Source organism: Mirounga angustirostris, unplaced genomic scaffold, assembly GCF_029215605.1.
Source record: "Mirounga angustirostris isolate CCGP_5_RB_7025 unplaced genomic scaffold, mMirAng1.0.hap1 SCAF_11, whole genome shotgun sequence".
Taxonomy (NCBI): domain Eukaryota; kingdom Metazoa; phylum Chordata; class Mammalia; order Carnivora; family Phocidae; genus Mirounga; species Mirounga angustirostris.
In genome coordinates this window covers 10,271,552-10,296,846 of record NW_026991719.1, presented here as the reverse complement: position 1 = coordinate 10,296,846, position 25,295 = coordinate 10,271,552, and the positions used below count along the sequence as shown (strand labels likewise).

At 43.8% G+C, this 25,295-nt stretch overlaps 2 protein-coding genes across 12 annotated transcripts in view; both read right to left on the bottom strand.

Moving 5' to 3' along the window:
* OFD1 (OFD1 centriole and centriolar satellite protein) overlaps positions 1–24,478 on the bottom strand; it is an 84,445-nt gene extending 59,967 nt beyond the window's left edge. For 2 of the 7 annotated variants that reach the window (XM_064573740.1, XM_064573744.1), the window contains exons 1-2: positions 8,130–8,220; positions 7,048–7,078 (exon numbers count right to left, since the gene is read on the bottom strand). The gene's annotated coding sequence lies outside the window, so the exon portion shown is untranslated. Of the gene's footprint in view, positions 1–7,047; positions 7,079–8,129; positions 8,221–8,253; positions 8,316–10,996; positions 11,115–20,619; positions 20,716–24,368 lie in introns of those variants that run through there. The other 5 variants (XM_064573746.1, XM_064573747.1, XM_064573742.1 and 2 more) reach the window with 4 other exon arrangements.
* On the bottom strand, positions 2,120–24,477 carry RAB9A (RAB9A, member RAS oncogene family). Of its 5 annotated transcripts, none has more exons than XM_045874815.2 (3): positions 24,369–24,477; positions 7,048–7,078; positions 2,120–3,213 (listed from the first exon to the last, which is right to left on the bottom strand). In XM_045874815.2, exon 3 carries the CDS (start codon positions 3,181–3,183, stop codon positions 2,578–2,580), a length of 606 nt encoding a protein of 201 aa, XP_045730771.1. In that variant the 5' UTR covers positions 3,184–3,213; positions 7,048–7,078; positions 24,369–24,477; the 3' UTR covers positions 2,120–2,577. The 5 variants fall into 5 exon arrangements, with proteins under 5 accessions (XP_045730771.1, XP_064429829.1, XP_045730782.1 ...); XM_064573759.1 differs by lacking the exon at positions 24,369–24,477 and adding an exon at positions 23,977–24,084; XM_045874826.3 differs by lacking the exon at positions 24,369–24,477 and adding an exon at positions 20,620–20,711.
* Positions 24,479–25,295: the final 817 nt, after the last annotated feature.

The window sequence follows — 25,295 nt, the reverse complement described above, 5'->3', positions numbered from 1 at the left end:
ATCAAAAGACCTTTTACTTCCTAAAAACAAGAGCGTCAGACCTGCAGCTACCTTTCGCTGCTTGTTGAAGAGCTTGTCCCATCGGTTTGTTGTAGTATCTTTGAAGGCCGGAGCTACTGCCAGGTTTTGTTCCTCCTTAGTGGTCACATTTCAGTACTGTGCTTGGTCAGCTAGCTCCTGTTCACTGGATCCCTTTGAGTCCACGGTGTTAAACTGGATTACTCTCCTTTCCCACCAGCCTGTCTTTATACACATGAAGATCTGTTTCCTTGACCATTTTTTGCTTCCCAGCTCTAGACCTCTTGAATATTTAGCTGAAAAAAAGATTACTGAAAAGCGGCTTATAAGTTTTTTAAAAACCAGCAAAGTAGTAGTTAAATCTATACAGGAATCAAAATTACACATTAGGTAAATACCTACACACATACGTATGTATTATGGGCTGAATTGTGTCCCCCAAAATCCGTATGTTGCAGCCCTAGCCCCCAGTCCCTCAGAATGTGACTGTATTTGGAGACAGGGCCTTTAAAGAGGTGATTAAGTCCAGGGGCGCCTGGGTGGCTCAGTCGTTAAGTGTCTGCCTTCAGCTCAGGTCATGATCCCAGGGTCCTGGGATCGAGCCCCGCATCGGGCTCCCTGCTCCGCGGGAAGCCTGCTTCTCCCTCTCCCACTCCCCCTGCTTGTGTTCCCTCTCTCGCTGTGTCTCTCTCTGTCAAATAAATAAATAAAATAAAATAAAATAAATTTTCTATAAAAAAAAAAAAAGAGGTGATTAAGTCCAAACGAGCCCACTAGGGTGGGCCCTAATCCAATCTGACTGGTGTCCTTATGAGAGGAAGAAATTTGGATGCAGAGACATGGTGGCATGGTGGGGGGTGGGGGGTGCTGTACACAGAGGAAAGGTCATCTGCAAGTCACAGACCTTAGGAGAAACTAAACCTACCAACACCTTGATCTTGGACATACAGCCCCAGAACTGTGAGAAAAATTCCCATTGTTTAAGCCGCCCAGTCTGCATTTTGTTGTGGCAGCCCTAGCAAACTAATATGATATGCTTCCCTTACATACTAAATATCTAGCTTGATACCCAAGAAACTGACACATGCTGCCTCCACGGACAGGAACTGGGTGGCAAGGGTATAGATATCTGTCTCTTAAGTCTTACGATTTTGAAACGTGACTCATCTATTTAAAAAATGAACAAAAAATTTACTCCGAATACCCACTGTTGAACAAGGTGTGGGAAACTGGCACTTTCAGATATTGCTGCTGGATGTGTCACTAGAGAACGGTTTGAATAAATTGGTAAACATCCGTACAGCTGATAAATGCGGTAGATATACTATAATGGAAGTATGTCCACATATATTACGAGGAAACAGCAAGTCACAAAACAATGGGGACACTTTTGATTGGAAAAAAAAAAAAGCAAATCCCCTAGAGAAAAAAACAAAGAGTATGTAATATACTCCAATTTGTTATTGGATTCTTATTTTGTTTTTTTGATGGAGGATTACAGTTTTGGGAGGGGGGACTGATAATAAGTAATAAAAACAAAAACTGTCTCTAACCTGAAACTATGAAGAGATTTAATTTCCCCAAATTCAAAATGTTAAAATGTTTTTCATATAGCCAAATTGTCTATTCTGTGTTAGATTAGACTTTCAAAAGCTTAGCTTACTGAATGATACTGCTATTCTTTTTCAGTGGCTCCCAATGAGCAGGGCATGATAACCCTGCCCCAGCATGTTCTGGTAACCCACAGTGGGTTGGTTTGCTTCTGTAGGATGGGATAGGCACACATGGCAGAGCATGAACTTTACCCGCGAAAGACTACAATTCGCTTTATCAAAATCTCCTTGAGAGCAAATCACTAAACAGTGTTCAATGACAGAGAAGGCATTACATATGTGACCAAACAAAGATGTCGTTTACCCTCACACAAGTACAATCCTTAGTATTTCCTCCAAGAGTGATAAAGTTGGCTTCTGTTTTGGGGGTGGGGGCACAACAAGTGATTACTAGTGAGAGCAATTCTGACATGGAGAATGAAAATGTGAACACTTAAATAATTTTAAAGAGAATGAAGAAGTAATCAAATAACTGCAATGCAAACACATTAGGTTTTAATCTTTATTAACATTATTGCTTTAGGGAATCTTTTTTCCCCTCAACCAGGAACTGAATGCTAATTACATAAAAATATACACATATAAAAAGTAGTTCTCCATTTTCCCAGGAAAAACAAACAATAACTTCCAGAATATTCAAGTGTTTTAATTATAATTAAAGTACTGATCATCTCATTTATTAGCTCTGCAAGGTACATATTTAAATTAAATGTTATTAGACAACCATTACAATTTATAAATGTAAGGTGCCACTACTGAGTACATTGATTCTTCCATGAGTGGATGTGTCCCTTCTCCCACCCACTAACAAAGCAGCAATATGGTTAGTTTAATTTTATGAGTAGATGATCCATTGCTGCAAATGCTAATTCTCTTCTCCACCGTGTTTTGTTTTTCTGTGAATGTGTGTAAGTTGGTTAGATCGCATGGGCAACCTCTCTAACGATCAACAGCAAGATGAGCTAGGCTTGGGCTTTCGGTGCAGACTGACCGTGTCTGTCTGAATCAGGTGATCTGACCTATCCTCAGTAGCAAGCACTCTTCGAACTGCTTCCTCAAAGGCCGCTGCGACATTTGTGGCATCTTTTGCACTTGTTTCAAAGTAAGGATAGTCGCCGTTGTCCCTGCACCAGGCTTGGGCTTCTTCTGTAGACACCTGACGGTCACTTATGTCAATCTTGTTGCCCAAAATCACGAAAGGAAAACTTTCGGGCTCTTTCACATCTGCGTAATATATGAATTCTTTCTTCCAGTTACTCAAGTTCTGGAAGCTCTGAGAATCGTCGACACTAAAAGTGAGCAGGCAACAGTCAGAACCTCTGTAAAATGGTGTCCTCAGGCTTCTGAATCGCTCTTGACCGGCCGTGTCCCAAATCTGCATGGTAACAAAATGTCCATCCACCTCCAAATCTTTATTTAAAAATTCCACACCTATTGTATGGAAGAGCTGGGTATCAAACTTATTGGTCACATATCTGTTCATCAGAGAGCTCTTCCCAACTCCACCATCTCCAAGGAGAATTACTTTAAAAAGTGAAGATTTTCCTGCCATTATTAATCTCACGATTTTGACTTTAGAACCCTGTAAAATAAAGAGGTACCATTACATTGCTTTAGACCTGTACATTTCTCTACATGATTCTATGAATATCAGTGTGTAAGGGAAATAAAGCGCAGAGTCCCCAGTCTTTTCTGTACAGAAAATGCCTAATGCAAGAGCTGTCACACGCTGAGCGCTCGACCACACAGCAGCCACAACCCTACTGGTACTCCCTGACACAGCCAGTCAGGGCTCGCTCTTCCCCCAAGCTGACTGAGGCAGGCACTCAAAGCCAAGTCTCACCCCAAACACCTTGCTCTCAACCATCCCTCTCTATGCACAATAAGCCCTGCTCCCATTTCTTAGACATGCAGTAGGAGACCAAAGTAGGCAGGTGTTTGTAACAACTTCAAACAGCCCTTTGGTGGCACAGTGGCAGTTTTACTGATGGCTTTCGTCTTGTGCCAAGGGTTTTCTCAATGACCTCCCCTTTCTCTCTTCCAACGCTATCACCATAGGAGCTGGTAACCAGGAAACCAGAGACAGAAGCTGACTGATTTGGCTGTGAACAAAAATAAGCAATGCCTGAGTAAATGGACTCCATTCTCTTCATTAGGAACACGATTTGGACTTGGCTAAAATTAATGTCAGCAGCAATGGAATTTTTTAACAAAATATCATAATCTAGCACATTCTGCCCACAAGACTCATTTGGGCAGTTCTAACTCTTAATAAATATGAACCTGGGCTGTCACGTCTGTGTTTTCAGAGGGAATGACACAAATCTTAAAAATGTGGTACTCTAGGGTTGCCTGGGTGGCTCAGTTGGTTAAGCATCTGCCTTCAGCTCAGGTCATGATCCCAGGGTCCTGGGATGGAGCCCCGCATCGGGCTCCCCACTCAGCTTCTCCCTCTCCTTCTGCCACTACCCCCTGCTCGTGCTCTCTGTCAAATAAATAATCTCTCTCTCTCTCAAATAATAAAAAAAGAAAGAAAGAAAGAAAATGGGGCGCCTGGGTGGCTCAGTCGGTTAAGCGACTGCCTTCGGCTCAGGTCATGATCCTGGAGTCCCAGGATCGAGTCCCACATCGGGCTCCCTGCTTAGCAGGGAGTCTGCTTCTCCCTCTGACCCTCCCCCCTCTTGTGCTCTCTCTCTCTCTCAAATAATAAAATCTTTAAATAAATAAATAGATAGATAGATAGATAGATAGATAGATAGATAGATAGATAAAACCTTAAAAAAAAAAAAAAATGCAGTACTCTATGTACCCTTTTGGGGAAGCCCCGGGGCAGGATTACACATTTCCCTACACCACAGGCACCAGCCTGTGTGGGGTAGAATTTCAGATGCCCATTTACAAATGGCTACTTTTTTTTTTTTTTTTTAAGATTTTATTTATTTACCAGAGAGAGAGAGAGAGAGAGTGCAAGAGTACAAGCAGGGGGGCGGCAGGCAGAGGGAGAAGCAGGCTCCTCGCTGAGCAGGGAGCCCGATGCGGGACTCGATCCCAGGACCCTGGGCTCAGGGTCCTCAGATGGCTACTTTTAAGTACCAACAGGAGCACTGTTCCTATTTAAGGCTTCTCTTTTTCTTCTTTCTTATGGAAAATTTCAAACATACACAAAATTTCTGAATAATGAGAATAATATAATGAAACCCCCATGGATCCCCAACCTAGCTTCACCAATTACCAACTTATGACAAATCCTGTTTCTTCCGTAACTCCCAATTCTCCCCAGTTATTTTGAATCAAATTGTATCATTTAATCTGTAAATACTTCACTATTACATGGCTTTTAAGTACATTAAAATTTATAAAAGGAGACAATCTTTGGAATAGCACTAACGAAATTTTCTGTAATGATGGAAATGTCCTCCATCTGCACTGTCCATTATGGCAGCCACTTGCCACATGACTACTGAGCATCTGACACGTGGCTGGAAGGAATGAGGAACCGAATTTTAAATTTTATTTAATCATAACTAATTTGAATGGCCACATTTAGAGGCAATAGTTGTAGTGGCCAGCACAGTTCTAGAGCAAAAATGGTTATTAACTTTAACATGAAACTGGATATATTGTGAATCCATCAATGGGAAAGTAATGAAGACATGAACAATAATTATTAATTGACTAGGATGGATTTGGAAATTCACTGCAGTAAACATTATCTGGCTCTCTCCTGGTTATATGCAAATGTGACCCAGTATAATGGAATTAAATACTTCCTGTCATGTGTAAGAATTCTGCATTTCCAACTACATGATACACTATTCTGGTAAAACCTGTAGAACTTGTCTGTAACTCTTATTGGCTCTTTTAAGTTACTACTACAATAATTACTACTATAACTGATACAATTTAAAGTGGCCAACAAAACTGTGAGGCAATCAAAGTACTTACCTCTTGGAGACTTTTTTGACTTCAGTGGATTGCTCTGCTCAATGTCCAAACTAAATTCATGTCAGAGAGGAAATCGAAACAATCCCAAACCCCTTAAATCTCCTGACAGAGGTAACAACTTGGTAAATCTGTTCCTTTGTTTAACTTTGCAATCTTGCTTAAACAATTTCAATTTATAGAAAAAAAGAATAACAAAACCAACATTGCATACCAGCTATTATGAGATGAGGAAAAAGCACTGGTCTAAGGCCCTATCCTTAACACTCTTCAGTGGTTCTCCAGATTTTCAGATCTAAGTCCAACTTCTAAGACAAGACACCTAGCCCTGCTCCCCATTTCTGGCTTCAGTCATTGACAAATGCACAATCAGATGGAACTGAAATTCAATTCCACTTGCTCAGCTCCCTTGCTCTCCCTTGCCTTGGCCCTGGCACATGCTGCTTCCTCTGCTGGTGATCCTACCCCACTTCACCTAACTAACGGCTGAGCCCTCGGAACCACTCAGCATGGTCATCACCAACACCAGGAACCTTCCCCAGCAGCCCCCATTCCAAGACTGTTCCTTTCACAAGATTTTCAAGATACATGAACACAAAAGTTCCATTCTGTGTTCTAAGGATGTAAGAGATGTGTGTGATTCTAGTATATCATTTGTCCCAGTATTTGAGTAAGTCTCTAATTACCTTACCAGACACAAAGTTTTATTGCACAGCACTGAATTGTTAGGATCTTCACATCAAATTATAAACCAGATTATGCAATCTAATAACCTCTCCCCAGGTGACTGGTTGCATATATCTACCAAATTTAATCTTAGACATTCCTTGAGATTTGTCATTTATAATTTTATCAGGACACTTTGACACAGTCCTTTTCTTTTTTCATAATAATGTAGTATTTCCTAGTTGGTGCCATTATTCTGATTAAACAAATCTGGGGTATGCTAGACCCATACACCAGGAAGTGGGGTATGATTTTTTACAATTCCCATCTATAATTTGGGGCCTTGCAGATACCCTCTTTGCAAGGATGCTGGCATTTGCTAAAACAATATATATACAAACATTTCTTTGATTCTTACTGTAGAGTCGTATATAAACATACATGGCAATACAGATAACGATATAAACCATCTTATTTCCCACTGAATCCAACAAAAGCTAGCTTCAGGCAATCTATACATTAACATAACCATAACTGGCTTGGAGACATTAAAAATACTCCCTTTTTCCTTTCTAAAAAGAGTAAAACCCTTTGAAACTTCAGCATAAGATGAATGAATAAAGGTATCCTGTTATGTTATTTTCAGAACTTACCTTAAAATATAATGTGAAGTCTTTTTTACTACACAGTTCGGAATGATTGCCCACAAGCAACCTCACCAAGGTTAAAACACGTCTTTAACAATTCAGCTAAATCTGATAAACAATCCTGAATAAGAAAAGCATATTACATAGGTCATAAATGTTACCTTAATTGTTCAGCTCAAGCAGCATCATTATCTGCAAAGAAAAAATTAGAAAGCTCATCTTAGCAATGTACGTTTAATTTGTTTTCATAGTTTTAAGAGTAAAAACAAAAATTAAAATGTGAATAAATATGACTTCCATGAGCATCTGGATTCTTAATTTAAAAGGAAAACCAGAAAAAATAAATAAAAATAAAAATAAAAGGAAAACCATACCTGAAAGCTGTCCATGACCTTTCTCAGTCCAAAAAAAAAACCCCTAGAATCAAATACTACACTTTTTAAAAAAAATATTTTTATTTGTCAGAAAGAGAGAGCGCGCGTGCGCACATGCAAGCGCACAAGCAGGGGAAGTGGCAGGCAGAGGGCGAAGCAGGCTTCCCGCGGAGCAGGGAGCCCGATGCGGGACTCGATCCCAGGACCCCGGGATCATGACCCGAGCCAAAGGCAGACACTTAACAACTGAGCCAGCCAGCCGCCCCCAAATACTACACTTCAATCACTTTTTCAAGAAGGTTTTTGCCTGCCCACCCTTCTTTTCTAAGTTTCACACTCAAACAACTGCAAGATATTTTTAGGATAAAAATGTAAACTATGGGGGCGCGTGGGTGGCTCAGTTGGTTAAGCGTCTGCCTTCGGCTCAGGTCATGATCTCAGGTCCTGGGATTGAGTCCTGCGTTGGGTTCCCTGCTCAGCAGGGAGCCTGCTCCCCCTGCTTGTGCTCTCTTGCCCTCTCTCTCTTGCCCTCTCTCGCTCTCAATAAAATTTTTTTAAAAACGTAAAATATGTCATTCTTCAAAATTTGCCCAAATTTTGAGTGGCTGAGAATAATCCTATTCCGAAAAATTAAATAAAGCTAACACAAACAAGAAAAAAGAAGAGTCACAAGAGAGGGAGGGGCACCAACGCAACAAAGGAAAAGCTGGGCTAAAGCTAAGGCAGCGCTGTGTCAGGAAGCTTCTGGGCAGCCAAGGCAGAGGTGAAAACTTTGTGACAGAATAGTAGCCCATTATCAGAAAGGAGAAGGGTTCTTGGTGCCAAAGGCCAAGAGCACACACCCCTGGACAAGCTACCTGACATCCTACCTCCTAGGGCCACTGGGAAGATTCACTTGGTCATGGACAATAGGTAAAAGCGTTTCACCACAGTGCCAGGCTCATTATAGGAGTGCAAGAAGTCTGTGGAATGAACACATGAAGAAGTCTTTACTTGCAGTTTTAAGGAAAGGTTTCTTTCATGACCGTTTCTTAAGTCAAATTTCAGTAAGAGTCCTGGGCAGAAAAGAGAAGAGGATTATGCAGGCAGACGTGAGGAAGCCAAAGGATCCTAACCCTAGAGATCGAATTCAATGTGAAGGTTTCTGAGTGACAGATTATGGGGGAAGCTGGGCTAAAGCACTAGCGCTCTCTTAGTCTAAACCAAAGGTTTTATCCCCGACACACACCTTTAAGCAAAGGGCATTTTGGGGAAACTTACATACGGCAGCCCTTAACTTATAAATTCAATCAACGAATAAATGAAGACTCTTCAAAATTTTGACATTTGGGGTTAAAGATGAAATAGCAACAGTAACAACAGCTGTAACAGCGAACACTGACTAAGCCCTATAAGCCCTTTCCTCTGCTTCACTGCATCCACTCCTCTCAAGTGTCTCCCTATCCCTCCACTACAGATGAGGACCCTGACTCAGAGAGGTCTACTACCTTGCTTGAGGTCATACAGCTAGGAAAACATGGAGAGAGGGAGATCTCAAGGCAGCTGACTGTTCCAAGGCCTGCCACTTAACCTATTAGGCTCAGCTGCCTTTGCATTTATTTCTGAGGGTTTTCCTGTTGACTGCTGAATGAACATAAGCAGCTGTGATGCTAAGAGTCTTTCAACTGCTGGCTTTATTTCAAGAACTGCACAAGAACAAGGTAACCTGACAAAACTAATAGTGTTCAATCCACTGACATGTACTATAAATAAAGCACATCTAGGGGCGCCTGGGTGGCTCAGTCGTTAAGCGTCTGCCTTCAGCTCAGGTCATAATCCCAGGGTCCTGGGATTGAGCCCCGCATTGGGCTCCCTGCTCAGCGGGGAGCCTGCTTCTCTCCTCCTGCTTCCCCTGCTTGTGTTCCCTCTCTCACTGTCTCTAATAAATAAATAAAATCTTAAAAAAAAAAAAATAAAGCACATCTAACTGTGCGTAAGTTTTTTTTTTTTTTTAAGATTTATTTGAGACCGGGGCGGGGGAGGGGGGAAGCAGACTCCCTGCAGAGTGCTGAGCCCAACGCAGGGCTTGATCCCAGGACCCTGGGATCACAGCCTGAACCGAAGGCAGTCACTTAACCAACTGAGCCACCCAGGCGCCCCAAGTGCCGAAGTTTTAATAGAATTTCAACAGTTTAAACATTCTTTTTTAAGATTTTATTTTACAGGGAGAGAAAGAGAGAGGGAGGGAGCGCACGCAAAAGGGAGGAGGAGCAGAGGGAGAGGGATGAGCAGACTCCATGCTGAGCATGGAGCCTGACATGGGGCTCAATCTCACAACCCTGAGATCATGACCTGAACTGAAATCAAGAGTTAGACGCTTAACCGACTGAGCCACCCAGGTGCCCCTAAACATGTTTTAAATGAACTGTCAATCAAATGTTGGCAGAACTCTGAAGCATCTCCCCAGAAGCCTAGTGTTCCATGGAGTAGGTGGCAAAGCAGTTTTTAAACAAGTACTTAGTGAAGTCTCCTGTGTGCCAGACACTGTGGATGCAGTCACACCCACCCAGTCCCTGCCACGTGCAGCTTGTAGTTGGGTTAAGTGACAATCTGCACACAAACCCATGTGTGTTAGAACTATGGCAAGACCTACAAATGAGGCACTTGGTAGAGAGTGCAAGTATTCATGCTGAACCAGAAACCAAACAACTTAAATAGTGCAGGGGATTCTGCCCAGCATCTCCCTCGGTGAGTGACAGATGCAGTGTGTAAACCTGCAGCTCTCTCAGTCAGACCCAGGCCCCACATGTGAGTATTTCATGGAGCCACCTGTGATTCCAGACCTCAGGGGGACTTAATTTTCATACACTACGACCCTGTAACTCAGCCAGCTACTTCACCTGCTGCTCAGTTAAAAAGGTGGTAACTTCCAAGGCCAGAGGGAAACTGGGCTGTGTTCAAGTGTGTTAGTGAGAGACTACACACCAGTTTCCAGTGCGGGCTCTTCCAAAGCAATGTCTCAATGATCATTTTAGCTGCATGCTGTCCATAGAGAGCAGCCTCATCAAGGTCTGATTCCACTGTAGGGGGATTTGACCCAGGGTAAGTGGGTCTGATCACAGGCTAAGGCCAGTAGCAGGAAGCTCAGCAATAGGGGGAGAAAACCCCAAGAAAAGCAGAGGGAGCCGGAGCGAGGAAGTGGCGAAGGAAGAGGCCAAGGCAGAGGAAGAGCCCAAGATAGGCCTGAGCACCTGGAGCCCAGAGAGGGAGGAGAGTGCTATACACAGGGGACTGGAGGGAGCGGCTCTGAAACAGGCAGGGCCTGAGACACGTGGGAAGGATTTCCATCTACACCCCTGAAATGATGAGAGCACTGAAAGAGCTTCAGCAGCAGGCAACCTGATCAGATGTGGAATCCAGAAAGTTAACTGGCTGAGGTGAGGGCAAGAGGGCCTCAGGTAGAGCTTCAACGGATGCCCTTATGATCCCTTTCAACTACCAATGGCATCAGCTGGCTTTGGGATTGAAAATGGTGGCTTTTCTGCCTTGTAGGTGGATCCTGCAGTAAGATGTTCACTCTGTGGCTTTATACTTCACCTCCCTTTCATCTTTTCCTCTTGCCACCCCTTGCTAACTCCTGCTCACCCCTGTAGATGCAGCTAGACCTCATCTCCCACTGAAGTCCCTTCCCCCACATTCCTAATGCACCCTGAACATGCCTCTAAGTGCAGAGGTAATAATAATGAAATTGGCATACCTCCTATGTCTAATAAAAATGAAACATGCTTGGGGCACCTGGCTGGCTCAGTTGGTAGAGGATGCAACAACTCTTGATCTCAGGGTTGGTTCAAGCCCCATGTTGGATGTGGAGATTACTTAGAAAAAAAAATAAAATGTTTAAAAAAAAAAACTCTCTAAGAAGATTCAGTTTCATGGAAACACATTATACCATTAAAAAATGCCCATACTGGGCGCCTGGGTGGCTCAGTTGGTTGAGCGACTGCCTTCGGCTCAGGTCATGATCCTGGAGTCCCGGGATCAAGTCCCGCGACGGGCTCCCTGCTCAGCGGGGAGTCTGCTTCTCCCTCTGACCCTCCTCCCTCTCATGCTCTCTGTCTCTCATTCTCTCTCTCTCAAATAAATAAATAAAACCTTAAAAAAAAAAAAAAGCCCATATTTTTCCCCGAGTTACCAATTTTCTAAAGTATAGCAGGGGCGCCTGGGTGGCTCATATGGTTAAACATCTGCCTTCGGCTCAGGTCATGATCCCAGGGTCCTAGGATCAAGCCCCACGTCTGGTTGCTGGCTCGGCTGGGAGCCTGCTTCTCCCTCTCCCTCTCCCCTGCTCATGCTATCTCTCTGTCTCAAATGAATAAATAAAATCTTTTAAAAAATAAAAATAAAGTATAGCAAAAAATACATCCCCATACTATTCTAAAATCATGTCAAAAAGAAAACAAAAGAAATTTTGCAAAAATGTCAATAGTAGGGCAAATGCAAATGCCCTAAATGCCTAGCTGGCGATGTTTTGCACTCCCTGAGGAAACATGGAAAGGTGAGACTGTAGAAATATGCTGTTGCTGAATGATAAAACTGCATGCATACCGTGATCACAGCACAGAAAACCTTACAGGTTTATATTAAAGTCTGCAAGAGGGGCACCTGGGTGGCTCACCTGGGTGAGCATCAGACTCTTGGTTTCGGTTCAGGTCCTCAGGGTTATGAGATTAAGACCCATGCCAGGCTCCAAGCTCACTGTGGAGTCTGTTTCAGATTTTCTCTCCCTCTGCCCCTCCCACTCGTGCACTCTCTCTCAAATAAAGTCTTTAAAAAAAAAAAAAAAGATTTATTATTTATTTATCTGAGAGAGACAGAGAGCAAGATAGAGAGCACAAGTGGGGGTAGGGGCAGAGGGACAGGGAGAAGCAGACTCCTTGCTGAGCAGGGAGCCCGACGTAGGGCTCAATCCCTGGACCCTGAGATCATGACCTGAGCCGAAGGCAGACACTTAACCAACTGAGCCACCCAAGTGCCCCTAAATAAATAAATCTTACCAAAAAACCCAAGTAACCCAATTTAAAAATGGGCATAAATGGTCAACATCATTAGGGAAATGTAAATCAAAACTACAATGAGATACCACTTCATATCACTAGGATGGCTAGAATCAAAAAAAGACAGACAATAAACAAGTGCTGATGAAGATATGGAGAAACTGGAACTCTCATACACTGCTAGTGGGAATGTAAAATGGTGCAATGATAGTGGAAAATAGCCTGGTGATTCCCCAAAAAGTTAAACATAAACTTTCCATATGACCCAGCAATTCTTCTCTTAAGAGAAATGAAAACATACTCCACATAAAAACTTGTATGTGAATGTTCATAGCAGCATTATTCATAACAGCCAAAAAGTGGAAACCACTCAAATGTCCAACAACTGAATTGTTAATAATATTACATGTGGCCTCCCATTTATATGTAATGTTCGGAATAAGCAAACCCATAGATAGAAAATAGATTCGTGGTACCAGGAAATGGGTGGGGAAAGGTAAATGGGGAGTGATTGCTAATGGGTACAGGGATTCTTTGTGTGTGTATGTGCGCGGGGGGGGGGGGTGGTGACGAAAATATTCTGGAATTAGGGTGATGGTTGCACAACTTTGTGAATATACTGAAAGCCAATGAATTGTATACATTAATGGTGAATCTTACGGTATGTGAGTTATATCTAAAGAATATAGGTGTACATTTATAGATGAACACACTCACACAAATATGTATACGGCCTAAGAATCGTCAAATAAGACCCTAAAATTAGATTTATGCAAAGCCACGAATGATCTCCTTGTCCCTTCACCAGTGTCCTTTTGAATAAACTGTTACACACACAGCAGATAGCTTAGGATTACAATACATGTGCTGGCACCAACACGTGCTGTCTACAGCACATGCTAATCTGAATGGGAAAATGGGTAAGTAGGTCACTGGCAGCAAAGAAAATGAGCTACGTTTTCAGCAGATACCTCAACACTGAAGACAAAAAGCACTGTATATCCACCCTTTACTTTTTACCACACTGTTTTTCTATTGTATACTTTTCTATTGTATACTTTTATCTTAACTATCAATTGTTTACAGATAGTTTATTTGCAGTACCCTTTTCTCTGGCTTTCCCCAACCCCTTGCTGGTTTCCAAAGCCATTATACTACAGTAAACCAAGAGGGAGTCAGATCCAAGCAGAAAAAATATAAATCTCTAATAGGAATGTTTGTAGGGATTAAAGGCAGATATTTTTTATTGTTTATAGATCCAACTGCCTCCATTCTTAACAGGTAACTAACCCCATTTATTTCTTCATTATTTTCATTATATAAAGGTTTAGAGCATGGCATTCCAAGGGTCATCCAACCTCACAAACCTGTCCCAATTATATCACTACAACTCACCGTCCCCACACCTATCACAGGAATTTACAGCCCAGTCTTTGTTCAGGCCCTTATCTTGGACTGGGAGTTCCCTCCCAACACCTAGACAGCTAGGAAAATCCTAGTCATTCAAAGACCTCACCTCATCCAAGAAGCTTGCCATGGCCACCCCCAGAAACCTAATCTTCCTCTTTTCTTTGCTCTCATCATCATTTCCACCTGATTACAGCTCTCACTCACTTGTGCTCTATGCGTCTCTTCCTAATTACAATGTCAACTCCCTAGGAGGGACACACCACACCTAATTCTATCCACTCATTTGTCCTTTTTTGGTTCTGCGAGGTATCAAATAAATGCAAAATTAAGAACAAAGAGAAAATAACTTCCTCCTTTATTCTATTCTTATTTTTCTATTTGTACTTTCCGCGCTTACAATTCTTTGTTCAATCAGTTCTTCCCCCATTCTATTTTTGAAGTCTATTAAAATGTGGGGGAAGGGACAAAAAAACTGATTCTTTCTTGCAAGTCTAATGAAAACGCCACTTTAGGTACTACTGGCTCCAACAGGGAGCTGGTGAACATTAGAAACGACAACATTCCTCTAAAAAGCTGCCGAAGGGAGAGTAGGCTGGGTTTGTAAACTGCTCTGCTCAAAATTTCAGATTTGAAACACTTATTCTGTAACCCCTTGACTAGTCCTTATTTCCAAACACTTAAATTGAATTTATCACTCTTGTTTTAAATTTAGGAACAGATTTTTTTTCTCAAAATCACACATTCCTTTTGCATTTATCTTGAATGTCCTAGTTTAGAGGCATACCACTTATTCTGAGGTTCGAAGAAACTAAACAAGGAAAGAAACACATGGATAATCTCTGAATTACTTCTATTTTCGCTTAGAGCTGGATTCATTCCTTGAATCTTAGTATCAGTGTCTCTCACTTAACAGCCTAATTAGTTCCACTCTGTTTCCAGTCTTCTTGGTTGTCTTGCTGAAATGCATGAGCAAGAAGCAAGTCAAGAAGTCACCAAGTCTAATGGGTGCTTTATCTCTACAGCAAGAGGTCAACACACACACACACACACAAAGACTTAAGCAAAATACCGTAGGAAGAGACCAACTTGGAGGCACAACTTTTTGTTTAGAGGCACAACTTACCAGATGAAATAAATCATCTAGTTGACCACTGAACATTACCTCACAGAGATAGCAAGAGAAAACTGTAAATCAAACTACACTATCACAAAGCAAGAGTAGAACACCCTATTTGAAGAACTCATTTCAATAAACTTTTTTAAAGATTTTATTTATTTATTTTAGAGAGAGAGCATGAGTTGGGGGGGAGCCTAGGGGGAGGAAGGAGGGGGAAAAAACCTCAAGCAGACGCTGTGCTGAGAGTGAAGCCTGATACCGGGCTCGATCTCACAACCCTGAGACCATGACCTGAGCCAAAACCAAGCTTAACTGAATGAGCCACCCAGGGGACCCAATAAGTACTCTTTTTTGAAGATAAGTCACCTAATTAAACTTTTAAGAAATACATACTCACAATTTTGCTTAAAACACAAGGCACCTCTGTAGTTAGGTATACGAACTAATCATTAACAGTGGTGGAGAGAGTGGAAGGAAAAGAGAGGTTAAGGAACTAAGTCTTCTTAAACCATCTTGAAAATACAGAGCACCATGAACAGACAGAACCTTCTGCAATGATGGAAATATTCTACTCCCGCACTATCTAGTACGGTGTCATTAAGCACACGTGGCTTTGAGCACCTGAAATGCGACTCATCTGAGGAACTGAACTTTTAATTTTATTTAATTTTAATTAGTTTAAATTTAAATTGCTACATGAGTATTGGACAGTTTGGGTATAGAGTGTGCTTAATTGGGGAGTCCATGGAGGAGCTGCAGGGGGAAAACACACCTCCTAGAATGACAGGTGAAATAAGGATGAATGTACAGATGGAAGTGTGTGCTTCAGCTTTTCTCCGGAAAGAGTACAAAGGGTTTCATCTGATTCTTAAACGGATCTGTAATGATCAATACGTGTCCACATCATTTGTGTGTGTATACGTTTTTTTAAGGTAAACTCTACCCCCAACATGGGGCTCAAACTCACAACTCCGAGATCAAGAGTCGCCTGCTCTACCGGACTGAGCCAGCCAGGCGCCCCTACATCATTTGTATATGATGCGTGATCCATTTGTGTTACTCATAATACCCTCCAGACTTTCATCTTTACTTGGCATCACTATTTCCCCATTCTCTCCCTCACCTGTGAGACTTTATTAATATTACATTTTGACCATGAACTGTGACAGTTCAGTGAACAGACTTACTCATGAGAAAATGCTAATCCTGGAAGTGAGGATAACGTTTTATTCTCTGTTCTGTTTAATGAGGTCCTTAAAAGAACACCCATAAATCTACCTATAAGACATTTACCTGTGAAAGACACTTAAACTGCTTAACAATAAAGAAAAGAGTTTTTTTTAGTTTAAGGTTGTTTAAGATACTTCAGGGTTGCACTGTGAGGGACACAATTCAAAGACAAAGAAATGGATAAAAGTCACAAGATAGGACTATTGGAAATTCTGGCTAGGTTTCAGGAAGAAAACTGCATTGTGAAAGAAATGAATTTAAATATGCATGTTAGCAAAATGCATTAAAGCAGCAAAACACAAATTAAATATGATCTAAAATGATCTGCTGTAACTTAAGGGAACATTGATTTTGACTCCTCAAGTCAGGTAAGAAACCAGGTGTCTTTAATTTGGAGCAGAAAAGGGTAAGGTCTGGAGAACTTCCATAAAAACCCAGGGAAGAGTTAGTACACAAACACGACCCATAAGGCATGAAGCCACAGCAAAGTAGAACTTCTTGGCTCTTAAGAAATTAAGTAAGAGGAGTGGGGATTTCCCAAGATGTATTGCAAGAGGACAGCTATATGTCTAGCATATAGGACTCAACTGGATTAGAGGAGCCCATTCTGCAGGGAAGGTGTTACCAGGTCAAAATGAGAAGACACACAAGAGCACTGCAGCTGGCTTACAGGAAAGTTCACTTCATCCCACTTCTCCATCAACAATGCCCAGTTTGCTCCAACCAAGGTCCTGCTACAAAAAGCTTCCCAAGTCACCAGAGAGCTCCTAAAGGCCAATCCAGGGGCTTCTCCTCAGTCCTCATCTAAATGCCCTAAGGGACACAAAGCCGTAAAGCAAATAAAGAGAAAAGTGCTTCTCTTAGGACTTTGCTGTGTATGCTTCCAGAAAACACCTCCACAGTTGACCACCTGGTACATTGAATTCTCTCAGATGTAGCCATTTGTCTGGATGTACATGACATAAAAACTCAAAGGGTACTCAAGGCATTTTTCTTAAACAAATAAAGGAATGGAGGCCCAACTGGGAAAGGATCTTATGAAACATCGTATCTCTAGCTGGAGGCATAGGTGGGACCTCTAAGCGTGAGCCGGGACCCAGCCATCATTACTGTCTCTATTAGATCTAAACAGCCTGGCAGTGACCTTGAAAATGCTTTCTATTTAATGGTCCTTAAAACTCCCCTTAGCTGGGGCACCTGGGTGGCTCAGTCAGTTAAGCATCTGCCTTCAGCTCAGGTCATGATCCCAGGGTCTTGGGATCGAGCCCCGCATCAGGATCCCTGCTCAGTGGGAAGCCTGCTTCTCCCTCTCCCACTCCCCCTGCTTGTGTTCCCCCTTTCACTGTGTCTCTGTCAAATAAATAAAAATTTTTAAAAATATACATATAGGGGCGCCTGGGTGGCTCAGTCGTTAAGCGTCTGCCTTCAGCTCAGGTCATGATCCCAGGGTCCTGGGATCGAGCCCCGCATCAGGCTCCCTGCTCGGCGGGAGGCCTGCTTCTCCCTCTCCCACTCCCCTGCTTGTGTTCCTGCTCTCGCTCTCTCTCTGCCAAATAAATAAAATCTTTAAATATAAAAATATACATATATATACACACACACTCACACAAACTCAAAAAGGACAAGAAGAGGGAATAACTGTAGATGAGAGAGAACAATGAAATTGAGATGGACAGCAAAATGTCCTAGTAACGACAAACGGAAGAGATGAGGAACGCTAACCCGGGGAGAAGCAGCTAACCATGAGAAAGCTGATTCCCAGAGCAGACCTGAAGAGGCACACTGGCACTTCTTGGCACTTCCTGAGACAGGCTGGCCAGGCTGAAAGCACAAGGGTTTCTCCTGAAAGGCCACAGACCCCATGACCACCCTCTCTGCACCTAGAGGCCCCTTTCACCACCGGCAAATCTACTCCCTAAAGAAGTGTGTAGAGCAGAAAATGGAGATGAAACCCTACGGACAACAAGGGAGAGAGGATCAAGGGTCAGTCTGCATAGGCAACAGAGGCAAGGCAGACTCTTCTAAATTTCTGAGGGAGCCACAGAGGTAGGAGACATCTGTAAGACACCATGCAAGCTGGCGCTCAAGGGAGTTCATGGCTTCAACATGAGATTGTACCACATTCCTTTCCATGACGTTGTTATCTTTGCAAAGCTAGGTTTTCCAGGGCTGGTGGGATAAAAATCAAGTACTAGGCAAATGTTAATGAGGAACAGGATATGAGGGTAGCAGCTGTTTGCTCCCAAACAACTATTTACGAAATTTTTTTAAGATTAGAGGAACTCAGGGCGCCTGGGTGGCTCAGTCAGTTAAGCGTCTGCCTTCAGCTATGGTCATGATCTCGGGATCCTGGGACAGAGCCCCACATCGGGGTCCCTGCTCAGTGGGGAGTCTGCTTCTCCCTCTTCCTCTGTGCGCACACTCTCTCTCAGATAAATAAATAAATAAAATCTTAAAAAAAAAAAAAATACCGGAACTCCTTCCAGAGAATGTTCTGCATTCACCAACGTGTGGTCCTCAAGCAGTTCTTCGGTTGTTCTGTTCTGACTTCCAACTAAACCATGTATGTATTTTCAGGTATGTTTATCTAATCACTGCTCTGATTAAATACACAAGCGAGAAACTGCACAAACTAGAGCAGGGTGCCTAGCTACACACCATAGTCAAGTGAGTTCTAACTTTTTGAACCTGTTAAATCAAAACACTCCTCTAAGGGCACCTGGGTGGCTCAGTCGGTTAAGCTTCTGCCTTTGGCTCAGGTCATGATCCCAGGATCCTGGGATCGAGTCCCACGTGGGGCTCCCTGCTCAGCGAGGAGTCTGCTTCTCCTTTTCCTTCTGCTCCTCCCCCTGCTCATGCTCGCTCTCTCTCTCTCAAAAAAAAAAAAAAAAAAAATCTTAATAAACACTCTAGCAAGTTCTAGAAAAGAAATCTGTAAGGCTTTTTTCAGGCTTCTCTAACACTGGCAATGCAACCACTCATATGAAAACTACCTTGGCCTCTGTACCCAAAAACCTAGTCTAATTCACAAGAACTTGGAATTAAAATAGTTCAGTTTACATTGAACTAACAGTTCAGTTTGTTAGTTTACACTGCTCTGCTAGCCTTCACACTTGGATAATGAATGTGGCCATGGAATGAGTATATCAAGTTGCTCCATACTGTTTCTCCGTCCCCTATCAAACAATAGCATAGATTTGTAAGGCATCAGGCCTTGGACAGAAGTGGAGTCTGTGTCCAGATTTCCCACCATGAAGTGAGCTGGATTCAGTGAGGGCAGAATGTAAACCCTGACTGCCTGCTTCATTTCTGTATTTCTTTCAAAATACACATCCGTTTTCCCCACCCTGTGCTGATTTAGCTGTCAGCTTACTTGCATTCATTTACTTCTAGCTGTCCTCTCTGTGTTCATGATAGGCAACAGCATTCTAAACCCTGTATCCACCTTGGTCAAAAATTAACAAAAAGTAATGGAAGAATACAGAATGTGGAAATACCCAGAGCTCAACTTTCACAACATGTACAATATCAAGATTCACTCTGGAAAATAGAGATTTCTCCTCCAAGGTATCTAACAAGCCTAGACACCCCCAGGCTTCCTGGCAAGCACGGGCCTAGGACTACCTCCAGGCTTACCTCCTCAAGACAAGGAGAGGCCAGGCCTTCTCCACCTGCTTATACACCCGGGTCCCCCAGGCCTCCTCCACCTGCTTATACACCCAGGTCCCCCAGGCCTCCTCCACCTGCTTATACACCCGGGTCCCCCAGGCCTCCTCCACCTGCTTATACACCCGGGTCCCCCAGGCCTCCTCCCTCAGGTATCCAGAACGTGCCTCTGCATCACAGCTTTCCCAACTCCCTGAGGCATGAGTTCATCACCCCCCCACCCCAATCCTTAATAAATGTTCTCTGTTGATGACCTACTTAGTCACAAGCCCTATTTTCTGGTCCCCGGTTTTGACTAACAAATTTATTACCTAGCTAGCTTTCAAGTGAGACGCGTTTCTCAAACATACAAGCACACTTCTATTTGGCTTATTCCCTCCTGCTGCTTAACCAGCATGTTGCCTGGAGAGGAACTACTTGGAAGCCAATAATATGATGTCTCTACTTGGTGTCATATAATCTCATAGAGACTGTAAAGTACAACCATCCCATTTTACAAAGAAAGAAATGTGGTGACCTAACTTGGCCAGAGCAGCAAGCCAACTATAGATCGAGCAAGACTCCTCTGAGGCCAGTGCATGTTCTTCCTGCACCAATTCCTCTTGACCCTTCCCAGAATGAAACCCTTTAAATCAGGAAAGAACATATATATCCCTTTGCTAGATCCCATATGATAGCAATCATTTCTAGGTGTACAATTTAGCATCCCCTTTACCCCATAGGAGATAACTCCTGATAAGAGACAGAGAAATCTGTAATTAACAAAGAACATGCTATCCATCAGCATGAGTCAAAAGCAAAGCTACCCACAAAAGATGCCATCTTGGCTGCATGAATAACACTTTCACAGTGATTCCTAAACAGACAGCCAAACCTTTTTGACTCCTCCTCTCAATCACTTACCCCCAAAGTTCGCCTAATAGTTACATCCACCACCACAATGAAGTAGTACATATACTGAAGGGCCTAGTCTTAGACAGGTATGCTGAAAATGGCTGGAAAACAACAGAAAGAAAAGAAAAATGATATAAAAGTCATTTTTAAAAATTTCACCATTTATTTCTTGATTTCCATGATAAAATGCATGCGTAACTACTGCCTACTGAGGCTAAATGTAAGAAAAATTTTATGCTCAACAAGAATGGCTCCTTGTAAATATTGATTCTTGTAAATATTCAGATGTGGTCAACCTAAAAAGCTATCAGAAACACATCAGGGGCGCCTGGGTAGCTCAGTAATGATCTCAGGGTTCTGGGATTGAGCCCTGCATCGGACTCCTTGCTCAGCAGGGAGTCTGCTTCTCTCTCTCCGTGCCTCTCTGCCTACTTGTGATGTCTATCAAATAAACAAATAAAATCTTAAAAAAAAAAAAAAAGAAACACATCAACTGTTCCCCATTTCACCTAAGTCCACCCATAGTAAACGCCCTTACAGGTACTGTGTGTGGATATACAGACATTTTGTTTCTTAATGACCCCTAGCCCCTGACCTTGAGCAGCCCAGGCAATAAATTTTGTTCCAGGACAGAGTCAGAATCTGATCTTACCATTATGATTAGACAGACTATAAGCTTCGCAGAGTTGGCAACTCCCTACTGCCCTTCATATCACCAGCACCTTCATATCAGTGCCCAACAGACTGCCCAGTGTTTACTGACAACTGGAATAATACAGAAACCAAACCCCTATTTCAACAGCTCTGAATGGCTCTCAAGCTCTTTTTGACACTTTTGCCTTTAAAAAAAAAAAAGATTCTGGGGGCGCCTGGGTAGTTCAGTCAGTTGAGCATCTGACTCTTGGTTTCAGCTCAGGTCATGATCTCATGGTTGTGGGATCAAGCCCGGCGGCCGGCTCTGTGCTCAGCGCAGTCTGCTTGGGCTTCTCTCTCCCTCTCCCTCTGCCCTTCCCCTGCTTGCATGCTCTCTCTCTCTCTCGCTAAAATGAAAGAATAAAATCTTAAAAAAAAAAAAAAAAAAGATTCTGGGGGCACCTGGGTGGCTCAGTCAGTTGAGCATCCGACTCGATTTCAGCTCAGGTCATGATCTCAGGGTCCTGGGATCGAGCCCTGCGCGAGGCTCCCCACTCAGTGGGGAATCTGCTTGAGGATTTTCTCTCCCTCTCCTTCCACCCCTTCCCCCGCTCACGTACATGCACACTCTCTAAAATAAATAAATTAAAAAAAAAAAAAAAGATTCTGTTATCAGAAATTATTTGCTCACTCCTTAAGTCTTTGAAATGAATGAATATGCCTCTTGGTCAAGGGAAATCTCTTTAAGTTCTCAAGTTTTCCCCACTGTTCTTTCTTAAAATGATTAGGAGGTATCCTAAATAGCAAAATGACATTGCATGTGAAGAACTACAGAAGCGCTGAAACGTGAGCCTCAGAGTTAAGACTGCTGTAAAGCAGGGTTTCTCAACCCTGGCACTAGTGACATTTTGGGCCAGACAACTCTTTGTTGTGGAGGGCTGTGCTGTGCACTGTAGGATGTTGGGCAGCATCCACAGCCTCCACCCACTGGAGGCCAGCCAGCAGCACTCCCTCTCAGGTGAGGACCAAAATCACCTGCAGGCATTGTCAAATGTCCCCACGGTGAGAACTACCGCTCTAAACTCACAAAAGGGGGCACGTGGGTGGCTCAGTGGGTTAAGCGTCTGCCTTCGGCTCAGGTCATAATCTCGGGGCCCTGGGATGGTGACCCGCATCAGGCTCCCTGCTCAGCGGTGAGTCTGCTTCTCCCTCTCCCTCTGTGATCGCTCTCGCTCTCACTCTGTCTCAAATAAATACATTTAAAAATCTTAAAAAAAAAACAAAACAAAACAAAACTTACAAAGGCTTGCCCCGAATCCTGCCTCTGCCCTCTTCCCTACTTGTGTGACCTGGGAAACAGACCTAACCTTCCTATGCCCCCAGCAAATTCCTCACGAGTAAAATGGAGCTAATAGCAGAGAACTGTTGTGAGAATTAAATGAAATGATGTATGAACAGGATTTATATGCACATAACATCCAGTGCCAGAGTGACTGCCCAAGAAATGGTAAGAAATGAGGGGAGGCTAAAAATTAACTTCTAGAACCAAAGGAACTTAGCTTCAGGCCTCCAGAGTACTGTTGTCTACATGGAAGGAGTGGTAAGGATAGAAAGAAACGAAAAGACACGAGAGGATGGAAAAGAGGAAGAGCACTAACGTATTTCCCCAACCTCTAGGAGAGTCAAGGCCAACGATGTTCTCCTTAGTTTTCGTTGGTCTACTATAACCTCACAAATGATAAACCAAAAATATCCCCAGATCAGAAAACTCTCCAAAATAAGTCACCAAACGAGAAACTTTTTAGTATAAGCAAGAGGAATTTAACTACAACGACTACACAAAAATACTAAAAGCACCCGGATCACACCATTGTCTTAGATCTGGGGATCAAAATAAGACACTGAGAGTTATGGACAAGTAGTGATTATAATTTCGACATAAGCTCCTGAAAGAGAAACTAAGCACAGCCTTCCTAAAAGGCTGAAAAAAACCCGAACAGTTCTGGGTTTCCTTCGTCTCTCTAGTTCTGCTACACGAAACAGTTTCTGAGATTACAGGCAATTTAGGGATTTTCCACTACAATGACAAACATGTAAAAATTTTTCTTTAATTTTAAAAAAGCTATCAAACTCTATTGATTTTATCAGGTTGCTGAAATCTTATAAAAAGACTGTGATCACATGACATTTTGGAACCCAGCATAAAAGTCATTCCTCAAAAGAACCATGGTCACGGGATGTATCATCACTTAAAAAGGAAAGCAACAACAAAAAGACAAGTAATACCACCCCGCTATTTGGTCAGCACTTTAAATTCTCATCTTGCCTCTTGACAAACTAAGTTGGAAGAAACGAACACGATTCTGAAACCTCAGCCAGAGTCTCAATCAGATAACGCCCCCAAACGCCGCCAGCCCCTACAACTGGCTCCACTTCCCAACTCCTTAACTGAGTGGTCATTAACACACTGGCAAATGTTCACCCGGGCAGCCTGTCAGAGGTCGCCAAAATCAAACCCTGTGAGCGCCTTTGCTTCCTCTACGTTAATCATTCGGGGGTACGGTTTGTCTGGGTGGGCTGGGGTGTGCGGATGTGTGTGTGTCCCCGAATGGTCGGGGGAAAGGCTGGTGTGTCGCTGTGTCCCCGAGGGACTGGGTGTATTTCTCCGTGTGTGTGTGTGTTTCCCGGGGGGTTGTGTGTGTTCCTCTCCCCCCTCCCCGAGAACGTACGTACGCGTCGCTCCCCCCCGGCGTTTGAGTCCGTGTGCGTCCCAGGTGTTTACGGCGCTCTCTTTCCCCGGGTGTTTGCGTGTGTCCTCCAGATGTTCGGGCGTCTCTCCATGGGTCCCCGCGTGTTTGGGCGTGTGTGTCCCTCTCCTCGGGTTGTGTGGGTGTGGGAACTCGTCTTTTCTCCTGCGTCAGTCAGCGGGAGACAGGAGGCAACAAGCCGCCCCCCGCCCCGAGACGGACGATTGCCCCGCGGCCCCGCGCAGCCCCCGCGGGCCCCGGCTGCCGGAGGGCCAGGCCGCACTCGGGGCCCATGAGCCCCCCCGACCCTGACGCTGGCGCGCCCGGCCCCGGCCTCGGCCCCCGCGCGGCCCCGAGGGGCGTCCGCGCTCCACTCACCTCGTGGCCACACAGAGGACGCCCGGGGAGCTCCCGGCTGGCCCGTCCAAGTGCAACGAGGAGAGCAGGTCGGGGGCCCGCGGGCAGGAGACCGTAGCGCTGCCGGGGTCCAACTCCAGCTACTCACGTCCAGCACCAAGGGAACAACATGGCGGCGGGCCGGGGCGGGGCCCGGGGAGGCGGGGCCTGGACGGCGGGGCCCGGGGAGGCGGGGCCTGGACGGCGGGGCCCGGGGAGGCGGGGCCTGGACGGCGGGGCCCGGGGAGGCGGGGCCTGGACGGCGGGGCCCGGGGAGGCGGGGCCTCGAGGCCGCGGTCCGGCCAGCCCTCACCTTCTCTCCCGGACGCCTGCCCTCAAGCTAAATCGTCGTTTTTCCCGGGGTCGGCTACTCCTCAGCTGCGTTCCGGCGAGAGAGAGCACGAAATAATAGTTATCTTTAAAAGTTTACCTAAAGTGGAAATAAAAGATCGCATCAGCACAAGCACACGTTTTTGTGATTACCATAAGAAAACGAATATGCAAAGAGTACATGAAAAATGGAAACAGCTGTGATATTGTGGCATAACAGGAATTTTTAAAAGTAAATGTAAAACTTTTCCGTAATCTTGTTAAAATACCGCCTCTGTTATCTCTAAATATAAAGCAGCAGTGGAGAAAGACTATTGGAAAACCTCTTCTTAATTCCTCACTTTAATATATGGAGTTGAGTGCATGGTTCTTATGATACGGGTCCCTGGAGGGACTTTTACTGACCTCTCAGTATATTTTGTGGGGTAGATTTAGTTTGTATTGCAAGAGAAGGACCTCACTTTTATGATTTGTTGGGCCCACAATCATTAAATAACCTCTGGCTCTTTAGGGAGTCATTTTCCCGTAAAGAATCTAATGTAGTCTTTTCATTCAGCACTAGAAAAAGTATATTTTAGG

What these genes read in the sequence shown, in the direction of transcription:
- RAB9A (XM_045874815.2), bottom strand. Translation starts at nt 3,183, where the DNA reads ATGGCAGGAAAATCTTCACTTTTTAAAGTAATTCTCCTTGGAGATGGT.